The sequence below is a fragment of the Eretmochelys imbricata genome, chromosome 3 (genome assembly GCF_965152235.1).
Source record: "Eretmochelys imbricata isolate rEreImb1 chromosome 3, rEreImb1.hap1, whole genome shotgun sequence".
NCBI classification, from domain to species: Eukaryota; Metazoa; Chordata; order Testudines; family Cheloniidae; genus Eretmochelys; species Eretmochelys imbricata.
In genome coordinates this window covers 193391586-193416419 of record NC_135574.1, presented here as the reverse complement: position 1 = coordinate 193416419, position 24834 = coordinate 193391586, and the positions used below count along the sequence as shown (strand labels likewise).

Here is a 24834-nt window from a genome sequence, read left to right as displayed (position 1 = left end):
GACTCTTAGCATAAGTGAACAGGATTATAAAAAAACATAGCCTAATTCAGGCCATGTAACAGCTAGAAATCTATATGCACGTTATTTTGATATTGTGTGCTTAATGCATATTAATGTGGTATCAATAATACTCATTGCTGATGTGATTTTTATATGCATATAAAATCACATTACAATATATATGTACATAAAATCACATCAGTATGCATTATTGACACCACATATATTAATCTACATTAAGCACACAATATTTGGCTTGAGTGCCCTGAATTAGTTATATAACTGCTGAATGGTCTCAATTAATCATGGCCTGAATTAGCCACATAACTGCTAGAAATATAAGTACAATGTAATGTTATTTTGCTATTGTGTGCTTAATGCATATTAATATATGTGGTATCAATAATACATACTGATAGTGATTTATATATATATATATACATACATACACACACACACACTTAAAAATCCTATCAGTATGTATTATTGATACCACATATATTAATATGCATTAAACACAGAATATCAATATGTTAAGCATATTTTATAAGCACAGCATATATTGGTCAACACCTCAGGCTGGCTTTAGAACTTAAGATTTTAGACTAACATTTGATCCTGCAATAAATTATGTACCTGCTGAGCTTTGCACCCACACAGAACCCCACTGAAGTCAATGGGTCCCTGCAGAGTGGTCCATCCACATGGAGGACATTGCAGGACCAGGACCTAGGAGGCCCTGAAAAGGACAAACAGACTTCCAAAGGGAGTAAGTTCCCCCCACACCTATTACAAACAGTACTGATTTACACCATTGATTTTTATTATATGTTAGCTTAAATAGTTGTGAAAATATCTTAAGATTAAAAATGGTATAACGCTAAGCCAAAGATGAGGCATGACTGAGTTATTCAGTTATACATAAATATACCCGTTTTCACAGGGAATTGAGTGTCCTTATTTTGGCCCTGATCCAGCAAACAAACATTCATGCACCTTTAACACACAACTCATGTGAGTGGCCCCATGGACAATTGATGAGACTACTTGTGGCAGTAAAGTTATGCCTGCGAATGACCATTTGGAGGAGGAAAATCCTTTGTTAGAATAGTAGCAATTATTCCAGAAATCAGCGTAAAAGATATTTACATATTTAATTAGGCTTGTTTATTCTTCATCATAACATTCACAGAGCCATTTTCTAAACATACAAAACTAATAACATTTGTGCTTAATAAACACAACTGGAATGCATCCAAAGAAGTGATTTGTAGCTCACGAAAGCTTAAGCTCAAATAAATTTGTTAGTCTCTAAGGTGCCACAAGTCCTCCTTTTCTTTTTGAGAATACAGACTAACACGGCTGCTACTCTGACAACTGGACAGTTTATCAAAACATTTCCCTTTAAAAACAGATTTCTGAATGGTCAACGGAGATATAGCTTTAGTTACAACATCTCACTCTAATCAGTCTAGACTATATGTAAGCACATGGTGGTGTAATTCTTCAGGATAACTATGAGAACAATAACTTTCCATATCATATCCAATAGCTTTAAATTATGTGTAATGGAGAAATTCAGTGTATCTTGCTCATTCACATTAACAGGTGAGAGACCTAATGTAAATTACAGGTGAATCACAGATTGTTAGGATTGGTTCAGTGAGCCCAATTCACCATTGCACTGTACCTTGCATGGTCATTTACACTGGTGAAAAGCAATTGTAAAATGCTACCCATTCCGATTTGACAGAATTTTACACTCACTTTGCCCCAGTTCGAGGCCCCAATCCTGCAATTTACAATGTACGGGCAGACTCCTGTGTGCCCAAGAAGCCCCCACTGAAGTCAAAGGACTCTGTGCAGGAATGCCTCTAATGCCAGTACATTGTAAATTGCAAGATTGAGGTCTTAATTATACAAGGTGCAGGGAAACAGTATATTTAACCCAGTATGTCTGATACTGGGTTCTCCATTTGCAAGCAGCTAGTGACACTTCACTTATATTCATCCCATCCCCGATGTCAGCACTTCCACCCTTCAAATCAGAGCACGCCTAATCACAGGCATTTACCCCCGACCCCCAACACAGCTATCCTATAACAGCAGACCTTCTCCGCCAAAAAAACCCAAAATTTGTACTATTCATTTGTGAGCTTGCAGTGTACGGAAACATGAACTAACAGGTTCTCCTGAACAAATTCCCAACAGATTAAGAATGCATACGCTCCTACAAGGAGTACAAATTAATCAAGGCATATATAAAACAGGGTATTTGCCCAGTATTTCAATACTTTTTACCGTACTAGAGAATACTTTTCACACTCAGCATCAAAGGGAATAGCAAAACGTGATCGCGCTTCCCACCATTCCCAAAGTGAATCCCTGCTAACCTGTCCATCTTGCAGTGCCAGCACTAAGCTCTCATCCATACTTAAAGGCCATGGAAACATTAAAAGCCCATAAACAGCACTTAATTCAAGTTGAGAGATTGAAAAAGAGGCATCATGTATATTTAATATAAGCAATACAAAGGATAGTAGCATTACATACACAGGTGTACTTGAAAACCAGTGGCTCCTACGTAAACAATTCACACAGACTAGATGTCCATCACTTGTGACTGGCTGAATATTCGGATATTAAATTTAGCAATAACTAAGAAAATACAGTTTCAGCCAGTCAAAAATTACCCCCCAAAATTATCAGAATGAGAAGCAAATCATGAAATAGCATATTATTACAAACAGTTGGCAAAAATGATTAGTTCGTTCTCATTAAAGAGCCAAGCTTTCAAGCTAATCTCCAAGGACCAACTTTCACTTTCAGATATACATGTGTATATACAGGTGAGAACTCAGCAGAAGCTGTGCAACGTGACCCTACAGTTTAGATCTTTGCTAAAGATATATTCACCAAATTGTTGTTTTACTTCATCAGTTATGTGATGCAAAACATATACAAAACACAATTTAAAAAATAATTTTCTAGTTATCTCCCTACCTGATAAACAAAAATAAAACCAAAGGGAAAATAAAAAACTAGTTCATTTTTCTCTTTTTTGCCTTAGCAGAAGTTTTCACTTTAGGATTATTTTCAGGTGTTGGTTCCCATAACGCATTTCTTACAAATCTTGCTGCAGCTCCTTTATCCAGTTTGGACGCCATTTTCTTGTCTGTTATTTCTTTGACTCTGTTCATGTACGTTCTTATTCTCTCCTGCAAGATATTAAATAAAAAGCACACCCGATATTATTCTGTGAAGACATGTACTATTAAAATAGAGATCAGTGAGAACAAAGCATACAGAACATGATGCATTCCATAATATGCAGCTGAATACAATATTTCATCTCTGTTCAAACTCTAGTGGATTCTTTGCAAACTCAAGACTGCCCTTTTAGCAGATTTTCTGCAACACATGGTAATTGTACCAATAAGTATATGCGGCCATTAGTAGTACAACTTCAAACATCTTTATATATCTAGGCATCGGTATGGTCCTCATTCCTGTAATATTTTGTCTAATGCTATTACAACCTTGGGACCTACTCTTCCAATCCTTAAAAAGGTCATATACCCACTGAAGTCGATAAGAATTTTGCCCAAGTAAAGCCTGCAAAATTAAGCCATATGTGCATTATATAAATATAAAATATACATCTCCAAAATTTTAGTCTACCCAACCAAAACCAAGAAAGCATGACTTTTTTTTTTTTTTAAAGAAACTCTTGATTATTCTGGGATGAGTATTTTATACAAACACACACAGAGGAAGGATGGTCCTGTGGGACTCAGATCTAGTTCAACTGGAGGAGGGATACCTCAGTGGTTTGAGCATTTGCCTGCTAAACCCAGGGTTGCGAGTTCAATCCTTGAGGGGGCCATTTAGGCATCTGGGGCAAAAATTGGGGATTGGTCCTGCTTTGATCAGGGGGTTGGACTAGATGACCGCCTGGGGTCCCTTCCAACCCCGATATTCTATGAATTGTCAGCTCTCCCACAGGCATCCCATGAGACCTTAGACAAATAGTTAATGAACAGTCATTATGTAGCACTTTACATATTCCCTGAATTATATACAATAAATAAAATATATACATTTCGCATACACAGATAATACATATATTAACATGCAGCATGTTTGTCATATACATGCATTGCCAACATTTTCTACCTTGGATCTCTAAAGTCCTTTACCTGTTTTTCAAGAATGATCAGAACCCACATCTCAAACTGATCTCTGAAAATGTTGGCCAATGTTCCCATGTAAAAGGTGTAGTTTTAACTCGTTAAGCTTTACAGGGTATGAATTTATGGTACGCTGTAATATTTCTGTAGTATGACTGAGATAGCTAATCAGAACAGATAGCAACCCGACACACATTAGCAAAGCAAAAAAGGAGTTGACAGAAACATTGCAACAAGGTGACAGAAAAAATTAACTCTGACAGCTGGAAGGAGAGTTTCATTTACATAATTTGAAACCCCAAGTATTACCTATAGGTACATGTTGAGCAGAGTTCTAAAAACAAAACAGTGGGAAAGTAACTGTTTCTGATTGCCCTTTCCACATGAGTGATAAGATAACGTTACTCTTGGATGAAAGAAACATTTATTCATTCACATTGTTACTTGTAAAAAGAAACTGGATGAGAAACTAGAAGATAATCTACTTTCAACTAAAACCATCAGCAATTGTCAAGTAAATACTTGCTTTAGATTTGTATGCTGTATATTTTTAAAGAATAGATTAAAATAGTGCAATGCTTTTGTACCAATATAGTGTAAGAAGGAGCAGAAACAATCACCATGAAAAGTTAACAATCCAATTTTTGTTCCATGATCCACTACAGACTGCAAAATCCAAATTATAAATAGAACACGTTCTTTTGATATTCAGAGTAGTTTTCTGTATTCTTCAGTCATAAGCACTATTACCTAGATTATGTAGAATTACCTTTGTGTATTTACTAATATATATAAGTAAAATATATTCATACAGCACCGATTATTATTATTTACATAAGCACTTCTAATGGGCATAATTATTTCTATTTTTAATCTTAGTATTAGTATAATATTTCTATTATTTTCTTCAAACTAAATGATTTGATTTTTGAAGTCAGCAGAATTTCCAAGATAGCAGATCTTATATACTGTACTCATGTATCTAAATGGAATATAAAGACAAACCTAAAAGATTTATTATAGGTTGTAAATATGTCACTAATGCAGAATTACTGGACAGTACACATACAACTGATGCCAAAAAAGCTTTTAGCTTTGTTGCTGAACTGGATTCTTTACTGCTGAGAAAATGAATTAATGGAGGAACTGGAAAAAGGGGGGGCATCTTTCCCGTCTTTGCTAGTAAATCAACCACACTATTCTTTTAGTCATACAAAAGTCAGAAAAGGCAGCCTCACAGATTAACATGATTCCAAGTATTTATAGGGAAAAAACACCATACTGGAAACTATAAATTACTATTAGACATGTAACATTTTTCTGTTCAACAGATACAGTGAAAAGCTGGTCTACTCAGAATCCAATTCTCAAACAAAAGGTGGGGGAAAAGGGAAGGTAGGATGACACCATTTATATTATTCTGCTTTTCTAATTTTACCAGACTTGACAACTTTGCTTTCCACAGATGACACTGTTTTGAACTAAAAATATCATGACTTTCGTAATTTGGAGAGCTAAGCATCTTATATCAACAGTTATACAATGCCATGCATACACTACACCAGTGCGTGGAGACTGAACTTACATACATTTAAAAATGTAGATTTAAAATTAATAAGTACTTGCCCTAGGCAAATCTGATTTTGCAATGCTTTTTATATGGGAATCTTACCAGCTCTTGTTTCACTGGATGTTCCTTGGGATTGATCCCTTGAGTGGCCAGGTATACTGCAAGAAGAAAATGTGTTTTGTTGAACTTAAGGGCAGGAATCATTAAGGTCCCAATCCTGCAGCTGACAATACACAAATGAGTTGATGTGTCCACATGTGATCGTTTGCAGGATTGGAGCCTACCTGCTCTGTTCAAATATCTATATTTAAAAATATTCTAATCAAGTACTCCAGTACCAATCTAATATGGTTAGCCAAAAAGGACAGAAGAGGCTGCCAAAAAACCCCAACATCCTCATTTACATATCTGTTGCTAGTCTATGTAATTACCAACTTTAATTTAATTTAGAATTTCAGCATCACTTACCCTGATTGAAGGACAATAGCAAACTTGGGTTTTTAGATATTTAACTACAGAATTTGATTATTTAAAATTTGCAGCCATCCAAAAAAAAAAGTTAAAATGGCCACCATAAACTCTGCTTCCTCTTATCGCCCTCCTCCAGCATACTTACCCCAAAACATTGAATTTAACGTGTATGCAGAAACCAAATCCAATTTTGCTTGTTCAAGAGGGTCCAACTTAAAAAACAAACAAATGTGATCATTTGCTTCTGCACTGTTTTTAACAAAGATGTATAGTAGCTTTCAGTAATATACACAGTATAATTCCATACAGATATATTTGTGACCAAGAACCAATGGTACATGGTTTTGCAATCAATTGTCCTTAAATATGCTGTTAATACAGGTAATTTAGCTATCAGGAGAACTTTTATCATAAAACTAGAGATGGGAAATATTTTTCAGGGGCTTGCCTACACACAAGAACTGTACTGCTTTAAATTTACTGGGACAGTTAAAGTAATACAGTGTGTTTTACCAGGATGGCTTATTCCCATGAGGGAAGGGGAATAAGCTATATTGGTATAAAGCACCTTTATACTGATATAACTAAGGACTGTACTGATTTAATTTCGGTAGAGAAATTCACACCCACAACGGAAATAGTTACATCAGACAAAAACTGTGTGTAGACCATGCCTAAGTCATCAAAGTCTCTCTCTGCAGGATTGTTCCCCGCTGTATATTTATTGACTTTTTATCCAGTCTAACATTAAATGCAACAGGCTAATAAAAGGTGATGGAGCTGGTTGCTGAGAAGTACTGAGCACCTGCTACGCTGACCTCTCAGGATAAAGATCACATTTCATCACCAGGATTTTTCTCAAAACAACTCTCCCTAACCCCAAAATAAAACTGTACAGAAATTCAGAATGCAAGAAAAAATTACTGAAATCCATTTAAAGTTATAATAGAAGGTTAGTATGCCACAGACAATTAACAACCATGAACACTAAACATTAGATGATGTGTTCTAGGCATGTTGGAACACTTTAGGCTGTACATCAAAGGAAGAAGAAATGGGTAATGAGATTTTTTTTTTTTTGACTGTCAAAGTCAATTTATTGTTTTAATCCTACAGGATTTCCAGGAACTCTGATAACATCATACACCACCAGCTCTAACATGGATACTGTCAAAAGACTGGTGTTGTCAGGACTGATTTCTTCATAATTTATTCATGTTAGGAATCCTTAATGGATGAACAAGTTCCCTTACAGATGAGCTTTTTTGCCCCAAAGAAAGAAATTACAAATTGAGTTTTAAATGTTAAAAATATATAGCTGCTTGTATGAAGTCCTCTGGCAGTACACCTTGCACTGAAGCTACATGCAGAAAAAGATATGTTCTACAGACTCCCTTAGATCTGCTCTTAATAGTGCTGGAAGGGATAGCGTAGTGGACTAAGCATCAAGTTCTGTACTCCTTGGAACCAAAAGTTCAAATCCCAGAGTCAACTCATTCTTCCTAAATATATATCAATAATAAATTGAGAACAACGAAGTTTACTGTGTGAAGGTCTTTCACATAAAACTATGGAAAAATAGCTCCTCTTTGTACTCTTGGGGGACAGTAAAGATCCTATGGCCTTTTTCATAGGGGTGGGGATAAGCCCTCACATCCTTGGCCTAAATGACCCTACTGACCCACTACTGTGTGCTAGTTGGCTAATGCACTTGCTACATTTCAGTGTTATTTTATAAGTATATAGATTGTGAAGCACTTTGAAATGAGAAGTATTCTATAAATGTGAAAAGATTTATTTAAATACTAGGTCTCTGGGGCAGGGACTGTCCGTTATTTGATTGGGTTCCTACGTGCTACTGTAATAAAAATTAACAATAAAACAATTAATAATAATAAAGGTTGCTGCTGAGGGGTTGTTCTTTACCTTTTCAAGAAGCTCACTCCTAGAAACAGACATCATAGTCTTCAGCATGTCACCTACAGAACCAAGAGACTTTTCAAATGCTGACAGATAATCATGAATTTCATTTGGGTATTCTTCCCCACTATTATCTTCCTCTGCCATCTCCATCTACAAAGAAACAATTACCATTTTCACCAAATATTATGGGGTAGCAGGATTGTATTTTAAAATATGCGGAGTGGGGGAGTGAATTCATGAAATATTCGATTAACAGGTGTGTAGCCAATTAGTTCACTGCAGAAGTAATGTCAACAGTTATACAGCTAATCATATGGCAGTTTCAAGTATCTGCTCTAAATGCAATACAGCATGAAGGCCCATCATGAACATCACTATTTTAATATCAGATCTTTACACCACACCAAATATTTGACTCCACGGTCCTGTAGCAATAATGTAAAGAAATATTTGCCGGTTTGAAAAAAAAAGTACCCTATTAATCATTTTGTAGGTAGAGTGTAAAAAGCTATATCAACAACATCCCTTTCCTACACAGCTGCTGCTGCATCAACTATTTTGCAAAAGGAAAGCAGGAGCGTCCCATGTACCTGCAGTTCCTTTACATGTGGGCCCTCTGTGGCATTTTTGCTCTCGCCTGCTCAGCACAGAAGTAGGGGGAGCACGGAGACCCATGGAATTATTACTAAAGCTGGTCAGAAAATTTTAGTCCAGTTTTTCCTCAGAAAAAGCTATTTTCACTAAACTGAATTTTTTCACTAAACTGTATCATTTTCAACAAAATTTCCTGAAAAAGAAAAACTGAAGGAAAAAAATTTGAATTTTGGAAATTTTGTATTTTGGAAAATTTTGAAGTTTTATTTATTTATTTTTATAGTAGCAATGCATAGCATGTAAAATTTGAAGTCAAATTCCAAAATCCCAAATCAAAATTTTGTAGTTTTCCAAAACAATTTTTTTCGACACAAATTAAAAAAAAAAAAATTTGTTCTCTTTCCAATTTGGAATGAAAAATTTTGAAATGTCAAAATTTCCCACCAAATAGAAATTCCAAGTTTTGACCAGCTGTAATCATTACTGAAACCATGTTTTCACAAGACGAATTCTTCATGAACAAGTGTTCCAATGCATTAGGCCCAGATAAGCTTGTCTGTGCACCTGAATTCAGCCCCCTTGTGTACATGCATTATGAGAGTCTTTAATTACATGATCACATATTTTTTCCACAGCACCCCTGCCTCATTCAGTTCACGGAATGGACGGTGCTCACGTAATGAGCAGTTACTCAGTGTTTTGTTTTCTGCTCAGTGTTTTCAATCCCTTACTGCACACTATTCAAACCCTTCTCTGAATATACAATTATTAATTTCCTCTTGGTTTTTTCTGTCACTCTCATCACTCTAGTATCCAAGCACTTCAAAATATTTATTCATGTATTTTCACAACACCTGTGAGATGAGAGGTATTATTACAGATGGTGACTTAGGCACACAGAGATTAAGGTCAAAGTTTTCACTAATTTTGGATGCCAAATCTGAGATGCCCAGGACCTCATTTTTTCAGAGTTCTTATTAGACCTCAAGGGCTCAAGTTAGGCACCCAAAAAATGAGGAACACATAATTAGGAGCTGTGAAACCTGAAACTGTGAGCAAGTCTGCTTTAAGTGACTTGCTTAGCATCATACAGGAACTCTGACTCAGGCAGGGATAGAATCCAATTCTGTAGGTCAGCATTCAACTGTGTTAACCATGACACCATCTTTTCTCTTCCTTCAATCTCCTGCCTCATTCATTACACACCTTTCAACTGGAAGAGGCAGGCAATTTCCTTCACTAAACAACCCTGAGTCATCCCCAGAGCAACTTTCTAACAAGCTGTTGCCTTGTTCTACCTTAAAAGGACGTCAGACTGACATTCTGAAGGATTGTGTCCTGGACCCATAGGATTCTGTTTTGCAAGAACTTGGCAGTACACTGTGCCCCTGTTGCCTAATCATGTCCCTAATACACTAAGACTTTGTTTGTTTGTTTTTTAAAGACCTGTGAACGACCAAAGTTTTGTCGTTCACCTGCCCGTGTAGACAAACAAACAAAAAACCACGCACCGCACTCTCCCACCCTGGAAAGACAAAAGTTTTGTCAAGGAAAAGCTCTGGTATGAACAGCGCTTTGTCAGCAGGAGCACTCTCCTGCCGACAACGCTAATACTGCTCATTGGGGGGAAATTTTTTGTCGGCAGGAGAGCTTTCTCCTGCTGACAAACAGCGGCTACGCTGCCCACCTTTTAGTGGCACGGCTGTAGCGGCATAGCTGTGTTGCTAAAAGCTGCATAGTGTAGACAAAGCCAAAATTTCTACCATTAATTCCTCTCTGGTGATAGCTGGGATTACCAACTGACATACTGTGGAACCCTGAAGATTGTCCTAGGCTAGGGATCTCCTCACTGGCTTCTGAGGCAGCTCAGCCACTGTCAGGGAAAGAGTCTCTTTGCTGCTTCCACATTTGCATATAGGCCTGTACTTGAAACTAGGTGTCCTGGAAATAGTAATGGAGTAGTAGAAATAAAGATTATCAGGGGAATAAAGTAACACCACAAAATGGAATCAGCAATTATAAACAAGTGATAGAGTCAGGCAAACAAGATAAGACGAGGATTTTTTGTTGGGTGGGGTGGGGGGGGGTTAAGGAAGAGAGAAATATTTTAGAAAAACTCTTTTTTACATTTTGAAAATGGTACTGGCCACATAAGTTTGAGAAGCTGTATTTTGTAAGAGTAATCAATGAACAACCCACAAAGCCAGCAGAAAAGCCAAGATAACAGCAAACAGCTGTGAAGTCCCTGGAGTTTGTTTTAGAGGAAAGATTTGATCTTTCCCTTTTCCTGGCAAGAGTGTGGTTTATGAGAGAGAGGTTTCTTTTTATTCATTAAGTCCTGCTGGGTTCACATGGGAGGAAGATTGGGGTGGTACTCTACTCAAATTCTATCCACAATTCCAGTTACTGTAGCAGTATGTTTCTGCTAAAATGATCAACCGTGAAATAGTTAACAAAGCTAACACTGGAACTGTCATCTGCAGTCTTCAGAATTATAACCCCATTGAGATGAATGATAGCCATTCACACCTCTCAGGTCTGCATCAGATCACATTTTACATATTGAGCTAACCCTAAAATGTTCGAGCCCCCCCAAGGTATGATACCACATGTTTACAGGGCATTTCAGTCAACTGCCAGGCTCCTGGGAGAGAACAGAGCTGCATGCCCAGGATGTTGTTCACAGAAAGGCAAAGTATCAAATACTTGTATGCAGTACAATTTTATATTTGTGTGTGCTTATTTTGTCATGGCATCTCCTAATTAAATAAAGTTATAGAACATGGTTGACAACCAGCAAAGGAAGAGGAGATTATTCACCCTGTGCAGTAACTGTGGTTCTTTGAGATGTGTCCCCCTGTGACTGCTCCACTTCAGCTATGCATGTGTCTCAAGCCCTGATCGGAGGTTTACTTTTAGCAGAGTCCATTTGGCCGCATATGAGCTGTATACAACCCTCGTGTTGCGTGCAGAGCACCTATAGAGCTGTGCAGGCAAACTGCCCTCAGCTCCTTCTCTACCAAAATGTCCATCAAAGAACCATCCAAAGCAGAGGGAAAGTAGGGTAGGTGGTGGAGCACCCAGAGTGAGTCACATCTCAAAGAACAACAGGTACTGCACAAGGTGAGTAACTTTCTTTTCATCTTTGAGTAGTCGCTATGGGACTCCACTTCAGGCGATTCCTGAGCAGTTCCCTACAGCTTCAGAATTGAGTCCAAGACTAAAGACTGTACACATGTACCAACGCATAGCATTTAGAAATATATGCACTGCAGCCCATGTAGCAACTCCACATATCTTAGACACTGGAATGTTCTTGAGTAACACTCTAGAAGTTGCCTGTGATCTGACAGAGTGCTGTTATCCTTTGGGAAGGTAGAACACCAGCTGCATTGTAGCAAGCAACAACATACCCAAAGATCCACCCAAAGATCCACCTTGAAAGTGTCCGTGGAGAGACTGAACTCCTGGGATCTTTCTGCAATGGAGAAAAACAGTCTAGGTGATTTCTGAAATTGCTTGGTCATAGCTAGATAAAAGGCCAGTACCTGTCTCCCATCTAAAGTATGAAAGGAGGTCTCATGTTGAGATTTATGTGGTTTAGTAACAAATACCGGTACATGGATGGTCTGGTTGAGAGGAAAATCCAAACACACTTCACGTAAGAATTTAGGGTGTGGCCACAAAGAGACCTTGTCCTTAAAAAAAATACCATAAATGGAGTGTGTGTGTGTGTGGGGGGGGGGGGGGTCAGTCATCAAGGCCCCAGTCTCCCCAGTCCTGTGGGCTGACGTGATAGCTACTAGAAAAGCCATCTTCATAGAGAAGTGAAACAAGGAGCAGGTTGCCATAGGTTCAAACAGAAGTTCCATGAGGTATCTGGCACCAGGCTGAGATCCCAAGAAGGAGTAAGACCCTAAACCTGGGGGTAGAGGTTCCCTAAATCCCTATTAAATCTTGAGACACAGGGTGAGCAAATACAGAAAATCCTTCTAGTGGGGAACAAAATGCTGATCTCGTGGCCAGATAAACCTTAATAGAGATAACTGATAACTTTGATTTCTTCAAATCCAGCAGGTAATCCAAGATGGCTGAGAGCAAAGATGATTCAGGCACAAGGTACTGACAGTGATACCAGTGGTTGAACCTTTTCCATTTCTGAACATAAGTAATTTGCGATTACTTCCTTCTACTGTTTAGTAATATCTGTTATACTCCTATTGAGCAGTGGATTCTAATCCCCTGAACCATCTAGGAACCATGTTCAGAGGCAGAGGACCCTAGTTTGGAGTGAAGCATGCGACCTGCATCCTGGGAGGAGAGATGAGGAAGGTCAGAAGACTAAATGCCCATTGGACGCATAGGTGAAGCGGGTAAGGATACGAAGTCTGTCTCAGCCAGGTCAGTACTCTAAGGATAATTCTGGACTTGTCCTATTTGATCTTGTTCATCGCTCTTAGTATGAGCAGTGTTGGAAGGAATGCATAGAGAAGGCCCGTTGTCCAAAGAAAGGGAACGGCATATCCCAAAGAGTGGAGACCTAGGCCTCTTCTTGAGCAGAATAGGGGGAACTTCTTGTTGCTGAATGTGGTGAATAGGCCCACTTGTGGAAGTCCACTTTTAGAATATTCCTTGAAGAATTTGAGTCCAACTCCAATTCATAGTCATGGAAAAAGTGCATGCTGAGCATATCGGCTGTGACGTTCTGCACTCCAGGAAGGTACACATCTGAGATCTGCATCTGAAGACTAAATTCACTTATTGATGAAGGTAAAACAGCTACTACCTTTAGAATCTTTGAGAATATCCTTGGGGATGAATAGAGACTGAAGGGAAGGACTCAGTATTGAAAATGATCCCGACTCATGGTAAAACGTACAATTGTTTTTTCCCCTGTGCAGGGGATGTACCTCTAATATGAACATAGGCATCTTGTAGGTTGACAGCCGAAACCCAATCTGCTGCCTCTAGAGAAGGAATTACAGCTACCAGTCACCATCCTGAATTTCTGAGACTTTATAAATTTGTTCAGTCATCTCAAATCTAAGATCGGTCTCCACCCGCTGTCCTTCTTTGGCATGAGAAAATACTTTTGTAAAACCCTTTCCCACCGAGGAGATGGGACCATCTCTCACTCCTAAGTGAAGGAGAGTGTGCACTTCTTGACTCAGTGTAGTCTCATAAGAGAGGTCCCTAAAGAGGAACTCATAAGGAAGATAGGAGAGAGCATGGGATGTAAAGTGGATGTTGTAGCCCAATGTTATAACCTCCTTGACCCACCTGTCTGTGGCAACATGATGGCAACCCTACTGGAAATGGGAAAGGTTGTCTCCAAAAGTGGGAAGGTGAGCAAAAGATAGCAGCCTGCAAGCTAGAGGTGAGGAAGGTACTGAACCCTCAACCAACCCATCCAAACTGTTGTTTTGATGACGACTGCATCCTCTCTGAAGGAGTGTGAGAAGCTCTCTTCCTCTGGAATCTTTGTCTCTTTCCAGCGGGTTTGGTGGTTCTGCGAAATCCAAAGAACTGGGCAGGGTGCAATCTCTGGACAGTCTGAGATGTGCTAAATCTCCTTGTTTGTACGAGTATATGTACCCAGAGACCTCCTCAACAGGCTCTGGAGTCCCTCAGTATGTGTAGGGACTCATCCATAGTCCCTGAGAAGAGCTTCTGACCATCAAATGAGAGGTCCTCAACAGTATTCTGAAACTCTCTCAGAAACCGCGACAGCTGGAACTGTGACACGCTACACAACAACCGCAGTGAAGATGGATATGGGGAGGTGTCCAGGGCATTGAATGAGACTTGGAGAGAGGTTCTGGCTTATAACTGAACCTTCATGATGATCTGAAAGAGTTCTCTATGCTCCTGTGGAAGATGTTCAATAAAGGGCTGCAAACTTGTAATTCATGAAGTCATACTTGGCCACGATCACCTGACAGTTTGTGATCTGAAATTGGAGGGTCACAAACGAGTAAGCCTTGTGAGTCTTTAACTTCTTCAAAAGGCACACAAAGGGTGTCAGACACCCTCTTCACAAGGTCCTAGAATTGGCAAAAATCATCAGCCATCAATGGCGATGGATGCATGACTGCCTTATCTGGAAACAAAGATGAAATAGGAGTTTGAGGGGTGGCCTCCTTACCCGCCCTAGTCTCCTGTTCTTCAAAGATCTCCTCATATTGGGGATTTGGTAGAGGTGACCGTGTAGCTCTAGCCTCTTGGTGCAATGGAGCCAGAGGTCTGGCAAATTGCTCCTGATACACCACCCAAACATCCCAGCATGGCCATTTTTTTTTTTTTTGGGGGGGGGGGTCCCATATGGCAGAGTGGGTGGTACCCAGGACTGATCCAGCCATTCCTGTAGTAGACAAATATCCTTGTCAAAGTAGGGGTTCCTGTACCTATGTGGAGGTGAACCTCATACTGATAAAGAGGAGACTGACTGAATGTCTCCTTCATCTGCCTCAATATCCTCCAAAGGGGTGGCCCCAGTAGACAAAGGCAGAGAATCTTGTACTCCCAGGAAGCAGTGGTAATCCAGAGACTAGTGTTTTGGTACTGAGAGTCATTTGGTACTCACAAGCAGTCGGGATTCCAGCTCATCTAAAACTGACAAGTCCCTGGAGTAGCAGAATTCCTGCGGTACCGAGTGGGTTGGTATCAATGTAACAGTTGAGGTGGATGGTACTGTCAATCTGGAATACGCAGGCAATGGGGCCAAAGGTGTCTGGTGCTTCGATTTTGCCAGTACCAACAGTGCTGAATGAGAAGGCACCAATGGTAAGTGTGGTGTAGATGGGGCTGTTCTAAAGAGAGCATATATGTCCTAGGCCTCCCTTCATAGATAGTACTGTGGGGGCCTGCTGGAGCCGTGCTTCAGAGAAACACTCTGGGATCTCCCGACCCCACTGGTACCAAAGGAAGAGTCCTTCGCCCTCACAGTATTGAGTCAAGAATTTGAGGTCTCTGATACTGTAGACTTAGCAGGCGACCACGGCCTTTTGGAAGTTGGCTCCTTCTGGTGAGAGACCGAGCACCTCTCCTTTGGAGTTTTCCCTGAGCCCTACCAAGTCTTCCCCCTCTTAGGGGAGATGTTGGCTGAGGTCAAAGGCATGCTGGACCTGTCCAGAGACAGATGTACAGGGGCGGGGGGGGGGGGGAGAGGGGGCATTCTATTGCTGATTAAAATTGGCTAGGATCACATGATTGCAGTTGCCATCGGTAAAATACCTCTATTAAATGAGCATAGATGCATACTTTTCCATACCCCGATCTGGACCAAAAGAACAGAAGACAGAAAAACGGAAAAGAAAGGGAGAAGAGAGACAGACAAAACGTATTTTTTTGCTAACTCTGGTATCCCACATACCAAGAATGAAGTTACTAATGATTTAGTTGACCTTGCATGCAGTTTCCCCATCTGTGCGACATGACAATGAAAATTAACCACACATTAGAACAAAGCTGAATATTAACACCTACAGAGTACCCTCCACTGACAGGAGAAGCATGCTCCCCCTCCTCAGCATGGGAATGGATTTGTTGAACTTGCATGTTTTCTGTTTGTTGCAACAGGAACTTCCAAGTTCCTACTCCTGCTGTTTGGGGACCTCTCTCTTTTCACTATACTGTTATTTCAGTGAAACTAATCTCTGCACAGGATATGTTACAGTGCTGGCACAGGCCAACAGTAAGGCAGCAGGTAGCTTAAATGGTTTTGATAACATTAAATACAAAAGAAAAAACTAACACTACTTTAGAAAACATGCATCTTCACAAAATTAGTTTGTTTTTTTTGGATGGGGAGCTGGGGGGTTAGGGGTCTTGGCCAAAATCAACATGCAGGCTGCACGTTCACACCTACAGGATAGAGGATGCCGAAGGGGAAATAGGACTACATAGATGACTCCATATATCTAGGGGCAATCCTGTCCTCCTCAATCCTTAAATTTCAGTTATTAAACCACAAACACAATTACCTCCAAGTTCAAAATAAACTTATCACAGACTTGATTTGTTCCTATCCTGGATTTTTGCTGTATAGGTTTGTCTGTTGGATTTGCCAACTTTCAATCAGTTTTTTTTGTTTGTTAATTAAGCACAGCAATCCCATTTTTCCAAAACATTGCAAGGCCAGTAAAACATTCAGTTAAATGAGCATCTGGACAGTTTGGAGAATAAACTATTGGGTAAGCAATTCCTAAGAAGAATTCAGGGTAGGGAGGAGAATAAGAGATTTGAATAAGACAGCATTTCAGGCAAATGGGTTTGGATAAACGGGGCTGTAACATTGCTGGAAGGGTAACTTGTGGCTGATAATACTTTATCATTATACCACCTTTAATCTCAATAGAATTCAAGGCACCAAAAAATCCAACAGTGAGTATAGCCACTTCTGAGATAGAGGAAAGTTTGCATCCCACACATGGTACTCAGCACAGTAAAGAGGAGTATTTTGGCTAAAGACACAGAGGCAAACTATTATTCATGAAAAATGTGACATTAGTGCTTTAATGTCAACATACAGTAGATGGGATCCTGGCTTTTAAATCTCAGTTGAAAGGCTGCCCTGCAGTAATTAACCCAACATGCTGATATGAGCAAATGTAGCTGAAAAAGCCCTCCCATTCTCCAAATACATTTAATCACAAAACTGAGCCATAGTAACAATGAAGGTGTTATAATACTTAAGCTGATCATCAAAAATGCATTAAAATGCATTTGCCGGATGATGATTCTCATTTATTCACAAATACCAATGCAGATATAGGAACTCCAACAGGTATATGCTGCTTGATCTCCAGACCAATGTAGAATATATGCATATCAAGGAACACATTCATTCTTCAGGAGAAGTTGAGGAAAACACAAGGGGCCACACAGAAGGAGGGACAGAGAAGATTTCATCATCTGAAGACCACGCAGAAAAAGAGAAGTGGATCACAATCAGCAACCATTTGCTGAAGTTTAAAATGCTACCAAACATTAGTTTTCTATATTAAATTATCTATTGACCTGTGATTTAATTGTATTATAAAGGGAGTTAAAATTAGATGATTCTGTAAATAATTTAACTAATACTAATTTATATGCAGGCAATGTTATGATTCTCCTGGGGAGCAAATATAACTTTGTACACACTGTTTTTAAAATTAATTGAAGCTCAGGTGACAGACATAAAAAGGTAAAGGGTGGGGGGTGGAGAGAGATACAAACAGATATAAGATGTAACAAAAACTAAATCATGATGTGAGAGAGGGAAAAAATTCTAATCAGGCATCAGGTACTATTACTTAAGATACAGCATGCAACTTCAGCTCTTATTAATGGAAGTTACATACATAATTCAAAGGAGGGGGGAATCAAACTTTCAAAATAAAAAAATCAATTTTTTATTTAAAGCATATTTTTAATGTAAATTAAATAGGTTGTCATAATTTCAAATTTAATTTTAAATAGGTTAATTTTTAAAATTAACCTACCATACGGCCTAAACCTACAATCTATTGAAGTAATTTAAACTAAATAAAAAATATTCAAACAATACATATTTGCTTCCCAAAGTCTTAAAGAGTGTCAAGCCACTGAACTAGTGGAAATCACTGGCTAACCAGTGGAACCAGAGTCTGCTGAAGTGTTAAACCAGCTTTTGACAGCAGTAGCTTCTTCTGCACATGCAGAGAGAATACTTCCTTCATTTCAGTTTATTCAACTAGTTCATTTCATTTCATTCAATTCAAAGTTGAAAAAACAATCTGGAGTTGAAAAAGCATGAAATATTTTTATTCATAGACCGGAAAAGGAAAACAATGAGGTGTGAGGATGAAAATTACTAGTTCCAAAATCTTGAAGTATATGGTGACCAGAAACACTTATTTCAATTCATTAACTATACATAATACTTCATTTGTTTAATAAATCAGTTAGTTTTAAATGCAAACATGTTTTGATAAACTTACTTTTTTTTCCTTGTGTGTCCAGCACATACGGTATTTTTAACTAATAAAACTATTTTGTAATTCAATTAAAAATAAACAAAAAAGGCATTTTCAATTTCCTTTCTTACTCATGACGTAAATCATGAATAAAATAATTACCTAGTTAATAAGAAATGAATGTCACCATTTTCTAACAAAAAATTTAAACATTAAGAATCTAAATAAATATATGTGAAACGACATAATTGCTTAAATGTGTATACGTATAGCTCAGGGGTCGGCAACCTTTGGCACCCGGCCCATCAGGGTAAAGCCGCTGGCGGGTCGGTCCAGTTTGTTTATCTACAGCGTACGCAGGCACGGAGCCCCGCACCTCCCACTGTCCGCTGTTCCCGGCCAATGGGAGCTGCGGGAAGCAGCACTAATATAGCTTATCTGCCTAGTTAGCAAAAAGAAGTATAATATTTAGCGTGAAGGTTGTATTTAGCTGCAAATCAACATGTTTGAATGGTTTCCAACCAATGAAATTAACTTTTCTTTAGGAAAATAATTAAAAAGTACAAATGCAAAACACGATTAAAATTGATGCTTTAAATCAAGGTTTCCTGCTTGCTCATTTAATCTTGATTAAAATTGGTGATTTAAAACATTTCAAATTAAATCAATCCATCCTTGTTCAAAGCTGAAATACTGAACATTTCCACCCAACATTACATCAAAAACAAAATTCAGAAGTTTACACTTTTTGTCGCCTATTCTTTGCTGAATTAAAACCACAGATTGAGGCTGAAAAGAGTGTGTAATTGGATTCTACGTAATAGTCAAACAGAAAAGAAAAAATTCTTTACTCTGCTGCTTCAATATTTTAGTATATTTCACTGTTCACTTCAATATTTATCTATATTTCTAAGTGCTACCAGCTTTGGTGTTAGCCATTTCCACTACCTTCTCAAATGAGATTTCACTTTCGCCAAATGAATTCCCTACAAATGGAGGATTAACCTCCCTATGAGTCAAATTTTTAATAAAACATGGCTATGTAAAAAGCTTAGCAGGTTGAACAATCATTTCAAATTTGAGTATAATTTTAATACCTACATAATATTATGCATAACATCTGGTTTGAAACGTAGATCTGATCATGCAGAATGTCCCCTACTTTGAGTGTAAACTCCTGGGGGCAGAGAATTTTTCTTTTTCCTATGTGTGTATACAGTATCTAATACAATGAGGCCCATAACGAGGACTCCTAGACACTACTATAATATAAAATCAAACAACAATCATTGCTGCTGGCTGTTAATAGCTCATTGTCACTGTGTCCACAAATGTTTTGCTCCTAATCCCCGTCAGACCAGCAGAGAAAACATGATAGAGCTGGAAAGCACATTCAAAAGTGGTATGTTGTGAGTACCAGCATAGCACTTTTCAGCTTTTGCAGAGCCTCCACAAACCAGAGACCCTTTCTGAGAGAATGACTTCCATCACAATAATAATTAAATCAACACAAAATACAGTATTTCCACAAATTTGCCTGTCCTCATCTCCTTAAGAATATCCCCCAAAAGCTACAATGGCTCCTGACTCATTTTCTGCAAATTTGGGCAATAGACAAATGATCATTTTTCATCACTGCATTCAGAGCTCTGACCTGATTAGCAGCCCAGCATACATAATGAATACTGTACTTCCAAAAAGAAAAAGGAGCACTTGTGGCACCTTAGAGACTAACAAATTTATTTGAGCATAAGCTTTTGTGAGCTGTAAAATAAATAAAATAAAATTGTTAGTCTCTAAGGTGCCACAAGTGCTCCTGTACTTCCAAAAGAGCTCATGGTCAGCAAGATCCTGCTGATGCCAAGGAGATAGAAGCTGCCGCAAACTTTTGGCACGAAGTAGTAAAATGTAAGGATGTCTTTCAAATTAAGTTCAAACTGTTGAAGATTTTTATCTTGTGGCTGACACAATGCATAACAAAAAAAAGCGTGTCTAAACTTGGCTTGACAGCCCACAGTCATTGCTGCACCATCTACATTCAATACAGCTCTTCAACCTGATTCCCATGACCCTTAAAACTGTTTTTATTCCTTGTGTGATATCATTACCTGTCCTAGATTCCACATGTTGTGCTCTTTTTGCTTACATAATAGGTTCTCCCTCCTGGACAAATCTGACATACACTGACTCTTGCTCAGCTACGGACCTGTCAGTGGATCCATCAGCAATCACAGCGATAGCTTTCTTTATGCACATCTGGAATGCTCCCTAAAGAGCATTTGCATTTTAGAGAACAATCTAGTTACAAGAGCTTCTTGTGCACAAAATGACATTTCCTGCTTCCACATAGGTATATGGGAACACAGAGCTTCTGTCATCTGTTTAGTAGAGCCACAGTTTGAAGCACCTCTGCAAATCAAACCATAACAATACCCCCCATCTCTGCCCATCTTCCCAATGCAATTTAACATGTTGACACCCTGAATGATTTATCTCCCAGACAGAAAGAAGAGAAATAATAAAGGTAGGGGAAGAGGGTGCACACAAGCCCCTGGCATGGGGAGAAAGTAGGAATGGGGGGAGAGGGAACTGGGAGCACACACAGCCCCTGGCATAGGGAGGAGGAGGACTGGGAGAGGGCTGGGGAAGGAGGAATGGGGGGCACACAGCCCTTGGCACTGTGGGGAGAATGGGGAACTGAGGCATGCTGGGCACACAAGAACCCTGATGGAGAGAATGATGGACCAGGGGCACACAGGGAAAGGGAACACATTGTTCCCCATGCCAAGGGCTCTTACAGGGCAAGGGGGACACAGAGACCTAGTATGAGGAAAGGATGGAGGAGCTGTGGAATGAGGGGGGAGGGTGGCACACTGGGAGCTTGTGGAAGGGAGGGATGCAAGAAGCCCCTCATGCATACAATAAGCTCGGCCTACACAAGTTACAAAAAAAAAAAAAAAAAAAAAGGAGTACTTGTTAGTCTCTAAGGTGCCACAAGTTTACAGCTCACTTCATCGGATGCATACAGTGGAAAACATAGCGGGGAGCTTTTATATACACAGAGAACATGAAACAATGTGTGTTACCATACAGACTGTAACAAGACTGACCAGGAAAAGTGAGCTATTACCAGTGGGGGGGGGTGGGGTGGGGGGGAGAGACACGACACACCTTTTGTAGCGATAATCAAGGTGGGCCATTTCCAGCAGTTTACAAGGACAGTAGGAGGGGAAATAGTTTTACTTTGTGTAATGACACATCCACTCGCAGTATTTATTCAAGCCTAAGTTAATTGTATCCAGTTTGTAAATTAATTCCAATTCAGCAGTCTCTCCTTGGAGTCTGTTTTTGAAGTTTTTTTGTTGAAGAATTGCCAAGTATAGGTCTGTAATCGAGTGACCAAAGAGATTAAAGTGTTCTCCAACTGGTTTTTTACTCCAACGGGAGAGAATGCTGAATTGGAATTAATTTGCAAACTGGATACAATTAACTTAGGCTTGAATAAAGACTGGGAGTGGATGTGTCATTACACAAAGTAAAACTGAAAGCTTATGCTCAAATAAATTTGTTAGTCTCTAAGGTCCCACAAGTACTCCTTTTCTTATTTCCCCTCCTACTGTCCTTGTAAACTGCTAGAAATGGCCCACCTTGACTATCACTACAAAAGGTCCCCCCCCCAGGTAATAGCTCACCTTTCCTGATCACTCTTATTACAGTCTATATGGTAACACCCATTGTTTCATGTTCTCTGTGTATATAAAATCTCCCCACTATATTTTCCACTGTATGCATCCAATAAAGTGAGCTGTAGCTAACGAAAGCTTATGCTCTAATAAATTTGTTAGTCTCTAAGGTGCCACAAGTACTCCTTTTCTTTTTATGGATACAGACTAACATGGCTGCTACTCTGAAACAAGTTACAAAGTGTGTGACCCCCCTAGTTTTATATACTGTTATAGCCTATTTGTCACATTTCTAAGGTAAGCAATCCCAACCTTCTCTTTCATCTGAGTTTTTCCATACCCTTCATCATTCTCATTGTCCTTCTCTGAACCTCCTTTTCTAGTTTTGCAATATCCTTTTTGAAATAGGGCAACTAGTACTACCCACAGAATTCCAAATCAGGCCACATCCCATTGATTTATATAAAATAATTGTAATACTCTTTGCATTATTCACCATCCTATTCTTTATGCATCCTAACACTGTGAGCACTTTTGACTGCAACTGCACATTGAGCAGAAGCCTTCATTTCACATGAGCAGCAAAACAGTCCTGCATGTGCAGGAAACAAATTCTAAACATCTTACAAGCCCTGAAAAGAGGAACACCTTTACGAGAAAGCTATGCATGCTTTCTGCAAAGTACCCCAAACAGGTCGCCTTTTGGCTATACCACCTGTGGACTCTGGTAAGCACACTTATACCTAAATTTCTCATAATCCCGAGCACACTCTTCTGTGCTACATATTTCATGTTTTCTTGACCAAGGGTCTGCAGTACTATAGTATCCAGCCTCTTTGCTGATTCAGACCGATTTTATTTTTTAACCCCAAAAGTGTTCATTAAAAAAAATAACGAACCAAGACTACGTTCTCTTTACACACGCATGTTTAAAACCGCGTGCAAACTGAGGACTGATTTGCCAATTAAACTGCTTCCCCCTAACACCAGCAGCTAATTTTGCAATTCAACACTGTAACAAGGTATGAGCGTTTTTCTGTCTGACTCTCGAAGCGCGTCTGACAGCAGCAGGAGCTAGTCTAACTGTAATCCATTCTCCTCGGGAGCCGACTCGTGCTCAGCGGGCAAGCTGAAGTACTGCGCTCCTTTCGGGTCCAGGGATAATGAATACTAACGCTGATAACGGCCTCTGAACTACGCGTGGCCCATACTTGCCAGCCTTACGTTCTCTCCTGAACGCCAGTCAAGTGGTGTCTCGCCGTGAGGACTGGGGAGCGTCCAAGGCGCCAAACGCTGCTACGCTGGGCTTGTACGGAAAATAAAACGCTGACCGGCAGGGCGCTGTGGTCGGGGGAGGGAGGGGGGGGATGCTGTGGGGCTCAGGCCAGAAGGGGAACCCTGGAGACCGGCCGGAAGACGGGCGCAGCTGGATGACGCCACAGAAAAGCGCGGGCAGAGCTCCGCGGCGGTTATAGACACACAACACGCTGTCTGGGGGCAGGGTGCTGGGTGGTGATTCCACCCTGAGTGGCTGGGCGAGAGGCCAATGGAAGTTCCGCTGTTGGGGCGTGACCTATCTGGAAAGTGATGAGGCTTCGGGAGCCAGAGCCAATCCGAGGAAGCTAGCTTTATGGGGCGGGGTCAAGGTGACGCGAGCTAATCCGGAAAGGGAGATAGAGAAGGGGCGGGGCCTTGCGGGTGTGGATTCAGCGTCCGCTAGTCAGGAGGTGAATAAGAGCGAGCCTTGGGCCTCTGGCCAATCATAATCGGAGAGGGCGGGGCTTGGTCCCATGCTGGTGGAGGGGTGTACCGCGACCGTGACCGAGGCGGAGTGCGGCCCGCGCGTTGGGGGTTCTTGGCCTGACCTACGTGGCGCAGGCGCAGTGCAGTCATGAGCCTGAGGCCGCGCCCGCTGGGCAAGGGGCTGAGGTGGGGGCGACGCCAGTGCTGATGGAAATGCGGGGGCGGGGGGTCTCTCAGAGACAGCGAGGGGTTTTATCCCTGGCCAGGGCAGGGACCTGAGCACAAGAAAGTGCCCCCAGCTGTTAGAGGGGTATCACCACTCGGCTTACACAGATAGCCCCCATGTACAAGGGGGCCTTGGAGGGACTCCCCCCAATCTCCCCCCCCCGCCCAGCACAGAGGGGCCTGAGAGGGTCTCCCCTTCATCCCATACAGAGGGGCCTGAAGGGGTCTCCCCGGGACTCCCCCGCCCCACACGGAAGGGCCTGAAAGGGACTCCTCCCACACAGGGAGGGGGTGATTGCGAGGGCACCCCTCACAGATCAGGAGGAGGAGGGACTAGCTCACATATGCAGAGGGTGTTTGTGGGTGTGCGTCCCCCAACATATGGTGAGCTTTAGCATTGCTAAGCTGAGCCATTTGAAAATCATGGATCAGGCCACCTCCAAAGGGATTGACTTTAAAAATAAAATTGTTTAGAATAAATACAATTTGGGATCCTT

At 40.3% G+C, this 24834-nt stretch overlaps 1 protein-coding gene across 3 annotated transcripts; it reads right to left on the bottom strand.

Annotated features, from left to right (window-relative positions):
• Positions 1-1135: 1135 nt before the first annotated feature.
• C1D (C1D nuclear receptor corepressor) lies at positions 1136-23782 on the bottom strand. 3 transcript variants are annotated; one of them, XM_077814015.1, is made up of 5 exons: positions 23581-23782; positions 8158-8304; positions 6377-6443; positions 5863-5918; positions 1136-3218 (listed from the first exon to the last, which is right to left on the bottom strand). In XM_077814015.1, the coding sequence occupies exons 2-5, from the start codon at positions 8302-8304 to the stop codon at positions 3042-3044; spliced, it is 447 nt and encodes a 148-aa protein (XP_077670141.1). In that variant the 5' UTR covers positions 23581-23782; the 3' UTR covers positions 1136-3041. The 3 variants fall into 3 exon arrangements, with proteins under 3 accessions (XP_077670141.1, XP_077670140.1, XP_077670139.1); XM_077814014.1 differs by having other exon boundaries at positions 23585-23782; XM_077814013.1 differs by having other exon boundaries at positions 23594-23780.
• Positions 23783-24834: the final 1052 nt, after the last annotated feature.

Coding starts and splice junctions, on each gene's coding strand:
- C1D (XM_077814015.1), bottom strand. CDS start 8,304: ATGGAGATGGCAGAGGAAGATAATAGTGGGGAAGAATACCCAAATGAA. Junction 6,444..8,157: donor GGAGTGAGCTTCTTGAAAAG/GTAAAGAACAAC, acceptor TTGTTTTTTAAG/TTGGACCCTCTTGAACAAGC. Junction 3,219..5,862: donor ATCCAGTGAAACAAGAGCTG/GTAAGATTCCCA, acceptor AATATCTTGCAG/GAGAGAATAAGAACGTACAT.